The sequence below is a fragment of the Nothobranchius furzeri genome, chromosome 12 (genome assembly GCF_043380555.1).
Source record: "Nothobranchius furzeri strain GRZ-AD chromosome 12, NfurGRZ-RIMD1, whole genome shotgun sequence".
NCBI lineage: Eukaryota > Metazoa > Chordata > Actinopteri > Cyprinodontiformes > Nothobranchiidae > Nothobranchius > Nothobranchius furzeri.
Genome location: NC_091752.1, coordinates 53947797 through 53957674, shown reverse-complemented (window position 1 = coordinate 53957674; position 9878 = coordinate 53947797). Strand labels below are relative to the sequence as shown.

Sequence of the window (9878 nt, the reverse complement as noted above, 5' to 3'; positions counted from 1 at the left end):
CTTGTGGCCATAGATGGGGTAGAGAGACTTCGGCTCTCCCAAATCTGAGCAAACGGGGAGTGAAGGACGAGACATCAGACCGAGCCCGGGCTTCTAGGGCTCACTTCAGAGGTGCCTAAAGTTTATTTTGTTGTTTGATTTTGTTTTCTTGTCACTTATGTTGGGTTCATTTATGTTCTGCAAGGCCACTGACAGTTTACAGTTTTATTTCATCTTCTGGATTTAAAAAATGGAGGAAATAAACACCAGGAATGTTGGAAAAAGAAAGAAAAAAGGACAAATGCTTCCAATTTCACAGAATGAAGATTTCTTGTGCTACTTTTCAGAACTCTGGGATTGAACAGTGTTGTCTTGTTCTGTTTAACCTTTGTTGTTCTGTGTTAATGTTGATTTTATGGACTATCTAAAGCCTGTTCGGTTTTCTGTTCATTATGTATATTTTTTCCTTTTTAGAGAAAAAAAAAGATAAATGCTCTCTATCTTGCACACTCACAAAAAAGTGGATCTTGTCTCAGGAAAGCCAGGGTTCCAGAGTACCAACTCCACGCCATTTTAATGTACATTTTTATGATGCGTTCAAAATAAAAAGGAAAAAGAAATAAAAAAAAGGCCGAGTTAAAAGAAACAATTCTAAGCACTGAAACGTATGGATTTCAGAAGAAAATACCTGTTTTGTTTCTAAATCCGTAGCAGTTACATAATAACCAAATAATGGACTTTAAACAAAAAATGGAGTGCTTTATATTATAAATCTATATATTAAAATTGCTTTACATAAAAAAAAATAAAAAGTGGTCAATGAGTTTGTTTAAAAATGGTGAATAACATGCAAATGCTGTATGTCTGAGTCGTATTTCCTAATGAGGTCCCGTCCTGACTCGATCAGGAACTTTGTGCATTATTCCTGTATTTTCTCCCGCGGTGGGTATTATTATGATTATTGAATAAATTGGACTTTTCTGGATCATTTAAAATTTTGGAGGATGTATGTAAAACATGAGCTGGTTTAAAGGATCATGAATCTATGCACAAGTGTCGGGTGTGGGGGCAGAAGGGTTGTGGGGTGGGGTCATGGCCTACTTCCTGTAAGTGACTGATCTTCTTGGGGTGGGGGGGGGAATGTGTTTATGTTACTTTATTGTTGATTTACGGATGGGCGGGTGGTTGGGGTGGAGCCCACCACCCCCAGCTTCCCACCCCCCGCGGTTCAGCCTGACCTAGCGCTACATCGCCATGCTGTGTATTCCTAAACCAATGAGCATCTCACACTTTAGCACTGTGGGATTCTAGCCTGTCACCCTCACGGGATTTCATTTGTTTCTTTCCTCAGTTGTTACGGTTTTATGGAGGGTGGGGTTGGATTAGGGCTGCTTTTTTAATTTTTTTGCGTTTTTTTTTTTTATTTTTTGAGATATTAAGTAAAACTTGTTACTGAGAGTTAATGAGAAGTCAGTGGCTTGTAATGTTTTATTTTTTTTCTCTGTATATCTCCTCCTCATAGAATGTGATTGTTAAATGACATGCACCGAAACAAATGTTTTCATGAACTATGGAGCTTCTTTCAAATATTAATAAAATAGCATTTTTTTCTTGTCTGTTTAAGTTGTCGGCCATTTTTGTTTAATACATCATTGTCATTTACAAGCCTAACTGGATATTTTATTCTGGAGTCACTTTTACATCATTTTGTGGTGTCGTGGGTCTCCACTGCCTCTATAAACACACCAAATGTGAAAAATCTAGTCTATCCGTTGTCTGTCAGTGTTTAGTTTTAGTAATTATATGCCTAAAACGAGTCATTAAAAAAACTGTGACATCACAAATGGGGATGGTAGAATAGAACTACCCCTCACAAGAGAGCTGCTGCTGGCAGTGGTGTGTCCAGATCTTTTAAAATGGGGTGGCCCAGGTGTACTTTGTGCATGGGTGGCACCATTGGTTATGCATTTATTTTTTTATCCCAAGCATTTTGTGGACAATGAAAAGCCTGTTTAAAGGGAATTCAGTGTGGTGGCACCTGGGGTGGCCAATCAGATTCCATGGGTGGCATTTGCTACCCCAGGCCACTCCCTGGACACGCCCCTGGCTGCTGGAGGAGCAGTAAAGCCTGGGACATACCGGCCGCCGAAGCGCCGCGAAACGGGGACCGCCTTCATTCGGTGCCCTTGTTATCCTATTCTGTAGGCCACATGGGCCGCCGCATGCTGGCGTTCCAGCCCGCGCAGTGCAGCGATCGTTTCGGCGTCTGCTCAATTTTTTTCGCGAGTCGTGGGTGAACCGCGTCAATTCTAGCAGGAAGTCAAACCTAGACATAAGAGGCAGGCCGGTAAATTTAACAGAATGAGGCATTTCAAAATAAAATTCTGCGATAGTCAAATGTGTTTGTAAACAGACACTGCATAAAAACCACACGAACACACACACACACAGCGAACTTGTGTGTGGTGTGTCCACGTGAAGGGGGTGTGGTTTTGGGTGTCTTTCAACCAGAGCAAACAGGACATAGAGGCAGAAAGTCGTAGGCCAGCTATTAACAACTGGTTCACACCATAAGTTCACACTGGTTCACACACACGCGGACAAACCAAACACACACAAACAGCAAGGGGGAGGGGGGTGTAGAGGAAAAGAGCAGAGAAAAGGCAGAGTGGAAAGGGAGGACACCAAGTGGTTAAAAGAAAAACTGCAGCTGAGCCGAGGCGCACCTCGACCGGAGCGGAGAGACCTGAGGAGAAGCAAGCAGCGGCCGAATTTCGTGAGCGCATTGCCTCCCGGCGCTTCGGCAGCCGGTGTGTCCCAGGCGTAACTCTACCCCAAGCCCCTTCTAGATATGAGCTTCTCAGCTAATAGCAGCCCCTCAGGCTGCTATTGAGGGGTGAGTGAGCGGGGCCACCTCTCGCTTGTTATGACAGAGCCCTGAAGCTGTCAAAAATAAAACTGCTGAAATCACTTTATCTGAGAAGAATATTTTTTACAAAGAACTTCCTGAACATGTTTTTAATACACCATAGAACAATTACAACTTGAAAAAAAGGTTGCATGGCCCCTTTAATTATTTTGTAAATGCGGTCTATTGTTTGAACCAGGGGCTGCACGGTGGTTAGCCCTGTTGCCTTGCAGCAAGAAGGTGCTGGGTTCTAATCCTAACCTGGGGTCTTTCTGCATGGAGTTTTCATGTTCTCTCTGTGCGTGCGTGGGTTCTCTCAGGGTACTACAGCTTCCTCCCACAGTCCATAAACATGAGCCAGGTTGGTTGGTTTCTCCAAACTGTCCTTAGATGTGTGTTGCCCTGCAAGGGACTGGCAACCTCTCCAGGGTGTACCCGCCTGCTTACCCAGAGACTGCTGGAGATGGGCACCAGCCCCCTGCCACCCTGGGTGGACAAGCAGGTTTAGATGATGGATGGATGTTTGAACCAGTTCTGAGGTCATAGTGACATCAGGCTCTGAGCACGAGCTGTCTGGGACAGGCGTAGTAGTTCTCCTGCTGTGGCCGGACATTTGGGTTGGCGTAAACGGGGAAGTGGACTTCCTCCAGGTGTGAGGGGGCCTCATGGTTGTTCTGGGGGCTTCCAGGGGTCTGCTGCTTCTGGCTCATTTCCTCATAGATGGGAGAGTGGGGCTGTGGCACGGAGTGATGCCGTAACTTCACCTACAACACAACAGTGCGTCATCAGGAAAGAAATTCACACACTACGTGTTTTTACTTCCAATTTGCATCACTTGAATCTTTTGATAATAAATGAGCAGCAGGGCATAGTGGACATCATAGGGAGAGCTGGTTGTCGTAGCAACAACATCATTAGTCAACACAAAAAAACAGCTTGAAAAAGTTTGAGGATAAAATAAAAAAAGCAGCAGATGATCTGACAACAGTTTAACTTTCTTCATTTACAGAGAGATGGAGCTTATTAATCAGATTTATTACAAACATTTCCCGCATTAATGGTCATCGCTGAATTTTTGTAGTTTAATTCATTCTTAGGGGAAAAAAATCAACTGAATTTTTTCACATGTTCAACCAAAAGAAGATTTAGACGTTGTAGTATGCCAGTGGTAGGCCGTGTTTAGAATATGAGTATATCATCATCTTCCACACTTTTAAATGAATTCCTCTATTTTACAATAAAGAATCAGAATCAAGCAGCTGTCTCTGAACTGAGTTTGCTCAACTTCTTGATTCTCAGTGATTTTTCAGTCTGTTTGACTTTATCTTTAATTTCATCTTTGAGTATTTGAATATCAAAATTAGACAAATTTACAGGTAAAAAAAAAGTACAAGTCCATCCATCCATCCTTCCATCCATCCACCCATCCATCCATCCATCCATCCATCCATCCACCCACCCATCCATCCATCCATCCATCCACCCATCCATCCATCCATCCATCCATCCATCCATCCATCCACCCACCCATCCATCCATCCATCCATCCATCCATCCATCCATCCATCCATCCATCCACCCACCCATCCATCCATCCATCCATCCATCAATCCATCCACCCACCCATCCATCCATCCATCCATCCATCCATCCATCCATCCATTTTCATCCGCTTATTTGGAGTCGGGTCGCGGGGCAGTAGCCTAAGGCGAGAGGCCCAGACTTCCCTCTCCTCAGCCACTTGGGCCAGCTCCTCCGGAGAAATCCCAAGGTGTTCCCTGACCAGGTGAGAGACATAGTCCCTCCAGCATGTCCTGGGTCTACCTTTAGGTCTCCTCCTGGTTGGACGTGCCCGGAAAACCTCACCAGGGAGGCGTCCAGGAGGTATACTGACCAGATGCCCGAGCCACCTCAACTGGCTCCTCTCGATGTGGAGGAGCAGCGAATCTACTCTGAGACCCTTCCGGAGGACCGAGCTTCTCACTCTATCTCTAAGGGAGAGCCCAGCCGCTCTTCGGAGAAAACTCATTTCGGCCGCTTGTATCCGCAATCTCGTTCTTTCGGTCACTACCCAAAGCTCATGACCATAGGTGAGGGTAGGAACGTAGATTGACCGGTAAATCAAGAGCTTCACCCTCTGACTCAGCTCTCTCTTCACCACGACAGACCGGCACAACGCCTGCAGATGCAGCACTGATCTGCCTATTGATCTCACGCTCCAGTTTTCCCTCACTCTTGAACAAGACCCCGAGATATTTAAACTCCTCCACTTGGGGCAGAACCTCATCCCTGACCCGGAGAAGGCATTCTACCCTTTTCCGAATCAAGACCATGGTCTCAGATTTAGAGGAAAAGTACAAGTCTTCAAATGTAAAACACAATTCTAGGATGAACAGATCTTTCTACTTTGACGTAACCTTTATTTGTTACAAGGCGAGAGCCTGCTTGCTCCTTTTCAGCCTTGTGGTGGTGAGATGAAAAACTGATGCAGTTTTTTTTACATTTTATCTTGATGAAAAGCAAAAAGAGCAAAGGCATTCACCCATAATGTGATCATTTAGTCTTCATGCGCTCTAACATGAGGAAGACTCACACATCTCTCTAAGATCATCCAGCTGAAGGCCAGCAGCAGAAGTCCTGCAGCAGCAGTGATGGTCCAGAGCAGAGGGGTGCAGCTGTGAGCGCACGTGCGAGGTCTCCCTGCAACACAAACACACCTGTTCTCACATCTGAGCACAGGTGCTCATGAGTAACTGCAGCATGTGAGAGCTAATCTACCTGCTCCTTCAACCAGAAGGAAAACCTTCTGCTCGCTCTGGATCATCCGATCAGAGATGTTCCTCTCTCTGTAACTCAGCTCCCATGTGTAAAGCCCCGAGTCACTCAGCTGTAAGTCAGAGATGCTGACGTTGATCCTGATGGAGTCCAGACCTCCACTGAGCTGCAGGCGCTCCCGACGCTCCGGGTCCACCCTAACCGCTCTGGCTGCAGACAAGGACAGCAGGGTGGTCTGGGTCTGAACCCCGCGATGGTACAGGTGGAGGCCTACAGGGGGGCCATGATCCTCCTGAGGGAGGCAGGAGAGCCCCAGAGACTGACCCTCTGTCAGACGCTTGAAGACCAACTCTGCACAAGCTGGAAGGGAAAGGAATCAGCTTCTGGTGGACACACACCACTCCTACTTACGTTACTGTCACGTTTCTACAAAGTCACAAACTGTAAATCCTGACTTTATGTTGTTGTTCATCCAATGGTGTTCTCTACATGGAAACTTGCACCAATTTGTAATATTCAGCAGGAAATTTAGATTATGAGAACCTAATAACCATATGAACTTAAATAAATCAAATTTAGTTCAAATACAGCCTCAGAGCTCCAGCTGTAACCAAAACCCCACAGCAGAGATTCAATATCTGCCCCAAATCAGTGAAACGGTTAAAGGCTTAAAGCTGACGAACGCATCCTGACGGTTACACAGGAAAACACATGAGTTTCTAATACTTTGCTGCATATTTCTGTAAGTGAAGAAGACTTCTTACCTTCAAAGATCTGAATGAAGATGAAAGCACAATCCAGACGAGTCTTCATGTCTTTTAGATTTAAAGAAAGAAAACGCAGTTAGGTTCTGTTCTATCCTCTGCTGTGTGTGAGACGTTACACACACACACACACACACACACACACACACCCCTCCTGTTCTTATTGTTCTTCACCTCAGTGCAGGAAGAGAACCTCACAGCGAGAGAGCAGCCGTTAGAATCCTTCCGTTGTTCTGCACTTTTTCTCAACCTTCAGTGTCAAAATGCTGCAAACCTGCAGCTGTTAAGGTTTTCTTTATAAGTAATTTTTAATGAGTGCAGCTTCTTGGTTTAAGCTTTATTTTGACGTTTAGATAAAAAAACAACTAATAAAATCTGGATCAAATCAAGCCAGTGAGAATTATTTTCCACACCCTTCGTGGGCCTTCGTTTTTCAGCCCTGGAGTGAAACTTTTTCAAGACACAAACTAGAAATAAAAAAAGATCTTTTAAACATCTGAGGAAAGTTTCTTCTTCTTCTTCTGGGGTTTAAATGGCAGTTGGCACACAACGAATGGTGCACTGAGGAAAGTTTTAGTTTTAATTCCACTTTTAAATCAGAAGCACTGATAAAAATTCCACCAGAAGGAACTAATTAGGGACTATTTTTACACAAAGTCACCATCATGAGCAAAAAAAACAAAACTTTATCTTGGAGGACTTTTTATTCTAATTTTAAAACTCCTTCCTGCTTGTTATATGTGTGCCTGAACTAAGGTGGATCCAATCAGAGGCTGATTAGTGGCTGATTGGACTCAGGTGTGTTCTGCTGTGGGTTTAAAAGCCAGGCCCGTGCTGCTAAGATCACTGTCTTGTGGGTCAGGAAGAAACACTTGCAGTCTTTACCTTGTTGTTGCTGCCGCTGTTGGGACCTGATGGCGATCTTGTGGCTTTGGCTTGGCTTCGGCCTCGTTTTTGGGCCTTGTTTGTTTTGCTCGTCGCTTGCGTTCCTGCCAACGCTGCCTGTCTCTCTCAAACAACCCCAGCCTCAGAGCCCCTCTCTGAGTGTGGCTCAGCAGCAGGAGCAGCAGCAGCAGCCTGAGCAGGTTAACACAGTCACTGTGGTCTGTCACCCAGACACTCTGGAGATCCTGATCACAGCTGACATGTTTATGGTCGGCGCTCCTGTCGACAGTCGAGAGCTGCACCTTGGCGTGGTCGACAGCGAGTTCTGCAGGGCTTCAGCTTCTTCACCAGAGGAGTACAGGATCGTGGTTGGACTGGACGACTGTGGCACCAAACATTGGGTAACTATAGCTGCTCATCTCTACTATATCTCTCTACTTTAACTAACTTTGTTACATTTCAGATGACTGAAGACTCTTTGGTCTACACTAACCTCCTCATCTACACGCCCATGGCATCTCCTAATGGGATCGTTCGCATGGATGAGGCTGTCATTCCAATTGAGTGCCACTATGACAGGTCTGTCTCCCTTTTGTCCTCCATCTTGGTGTCTTAAGCTTGACCTTATTGTCTCCCCTCAGGAAGTACAGTCTGTCCAGCTCCTCCCTCATGCCCACCTGGATTCCCTTCACATCCACCCAGGCTGCTGTAGAGAACCTTGACTTCACCTTGAGGATTATGAATGGTAGGTTGACTACTCGAATCTTGTTTTTGTTCCACTTTGTGTTGTGCTGACTAGTATCTTTCCCCAGATGACTGGATGTATGAAAGGGGTGCCAATGTCTTCAGCCTGGGTGAGCCCATCAACCTGGAGGCTTCAGTGAGGGTGGGACATCACATGGGCCTCAGGGTGTTTTTGAGCAGCTGTGTGGCCACGCTCCAACCAGACATTAACTCGGACCCTAAATATGTTTTCATTGAGAATGGGTGAGGTCATCAAACCATGTGACTCAAATAGTCCTTTATGACAACGCCTTCAAACTAAAATCTTTAACTTTTTTTGAAGGTGCCTGGTTGACTCTCAGCTCTCGGACTCCAAAGCAGAGTTTTTACCCAGAATCCAAGATGAGAAGCTGCAGTTGACCATTGATGCCTTTAAATTCCACAATGATGAGCGAGGACAGGTTGGTTTGGGGGGGAAAGTGTGTGTGTGTGTGTGTATATAGATTATATATAACACTCAAGTTTCCCATGTGTCCTCTGCAGCTCTACATCACATGCCACCTGAATGCTGTACCAGTAACTGATGCTGAAGCACCAAACAAAGCCTGCACCTTCATCAATGGACGGTAAGTGTGGTGTTGTGTAGTCTTGATTGTAGTGAGCTCTAACTTGACATAAGGTCTCTAGGTGGCGGTCAGCTGATGGAAACGACTACCTGTGTGGCTACTGTAAAGCCCAGGAGGAAGCTGGAACCAAGTCCATCCCTGGGTTTTCTCCTCGATCATTTGGCAACGCAGCAGAATCTGAGCGCATGTGGAGGACCAGCTTGAAAACTAACAAAGGTATAAAACTCTCTGGATTTTTTTTAATTGTTATTGACATTAAAGGTGTGACTTTCTCTCTAGTATGGGACCAGGAGGCAACAGTTGGCCCACTATCAATTCTGCCATCAAGCAAACGTGGACCTCTACCTGCAGAGGAGCTCCCTCATGTCCTCTATAAACTCTACAAACCTGCTCTGTATGGCAGCCACTGGAGGAGTGGGATGAACACAAATGGTAAGTTGAGCCTAGGTCTGATTAAAACTGGTCTTCAGCACTCAAGATGTTGAATGTGTTTCAGATGAGTCTCTAGATCTGAAGAATGGCCTGCTTCCTGACGAATTTGAGCCAGAACACTTCATTGAAGAGGATCTAGAGGGTAAAGTTCTAATTCAATCCCAGGCTTAAAGGGCCAGTAGCCAGCAAATTTCACCCTGGTTCAACACTTAGCGGGCTTCTGCAGAGCCCAAACTGCTATACGGGTTATTAAACTTCTAATGTGTGCAGAGAAACCACTAAAACATGCTGTTATCGGCCCTCTAAGACCAGAATTGATCTTAACTGTACTGTTGTGACTTGTAAATCTCTGACAGCAGGTGACTATTCTGAACCTGAACACCCTCTCCTGGAGACCAGCCTGACGTCCTTGGATGTGAACCAAAACTCCACAGGCTCTAACAATGATGTGCTGTTCGAATTGAAGACTCTGCCTACAAATGCAACTGTAACTGACCCTTTGGATGAAACTGATCCAAAGAAATAAACTGTTTAAATTAAAATATTGAGTTGTGTTTAATCGAAGGATGGTGTTAAGGTCACATTGTTAAACCACCACACGTGGCTGGAAGGGCTTACATCTTTGGAAAGTTCACTAAAACGACAGGAGCTAATACATTAAAGGTGTTAGGCTAAATTCATGAATTTCTGAACTATTTATGCTACTCATATTTAGCCACTAGGTGGTAGCTCTAAACTTTAGGGCATGGCACTTAATCCAAAGAATCCTAAATGACAAACTTCTCA

At 45.0% G+C, this 9878-nt stretch overlaps 2 protein-coding genes across 3 annotated transcripts; one reads left to right on the top strand and one right to left on the bottom strand.

Moving 5' to 3' along the window:
• Positions 1-3304: 3304 nt before the first annotated feature.
• LOC107376594 (uncharacterized) lies at positions 3305-6565 on the bottom strand. The gene is made up of 4 exons (XM_015945765.3): positions 6427-6565; positions 5666-6022; positions 5481-5587; positions 3305-3651 (listed from the first exon to the last, which is right to left on the bottom strand). Exons 1-4 carry the CDS (start codon positions 6473-6475, stop codon positions 3439-3441), a joined length of 726 nt encoding a protein of 241 aa, XP_015801251.1. The 5' UTR covers positions 6476-6565; the 3' UTR covers positions 3305-3438.
• A 660-nt stretch (positions 6566-7225) lies between these two features.
• Positions 7226-9634, top strand: LOC107376593 (zona pellucida sperm-binding protein 3). 2 transcript variants are annotated; one of them, XM_015945763.3, is made up of 10 exons: positions 7226-7712; positions 7775-7890; positions 7953-8056; positions 8124-8298; positions 8378-8495; positions 8578-8660; positions 8722-8876; positions 8940-9092; positions 9157-9234; positions 9449-9634. In XM_015945763.3, exons 1-10 carry the CDS (start codon positions 7341-7343, stop codon positions 9616-9618), a joined length of 1524 nt encoding a protein of 507 aa, XP_015801249.3. In that variant the 5' UTR covers positions 7226-7340; the 3' UTR covers positions 9619-9634. The 2 variants fall into 2 exon arrangements, with proteins under 2 accessions (XP_015801249.3, XP_015801250.3); XM_015945764.3 differs by having other exon boundaries at positions 7267-7712; positions 9452-9634.
• Positions 9635-9878: the final 244 nt, after the last annotated feature.

Coding starts and splice junctions, on each gene's coding strand:
- LOC107376593 (XM_015945763.3), top strand. CDS start 7,341: ATGGCGATCTTGTGGCTTTGGCTTGGCTTCGGCCTCGTTTTTGGGCCT. Junction 9,093..9,156: donor GAGTGGGATGAACACAAATG/GTAAGTTGAGCC, acceptor AATGTGTTTCAG/ATGAGTCTCTAGATCTGAAG. Junction 9,235..9,448: donor CATTGAAGAGGATCTAGAGG/GTAAAGTTCTAA, acceptor AATCTCTGACAG/CAGGTGACTATTCTGAACCT.
- LOC107376594 (XM_015945765.3), bottom strand. CDS start 6,475: ATGAAGACTCGTCTGGATTGTGCTTTCATCTTCATTCAGATCTTTGAA. Junction 6,023..6,426: donor CTTCATTCAGATCTTTGAAG/GTAAGAAGTCTT, acceptor TTTCCCTTCCAG/CTTGTGCAGAGTTGGTCTTC. Junction 5,588..5,665: donor CCTTCTGGTTGAAGGAGCAG/GTAGATTAGCTC, acceptor TTTGTGTTGCAG/GGAGACCTCGCACGTGCGCT.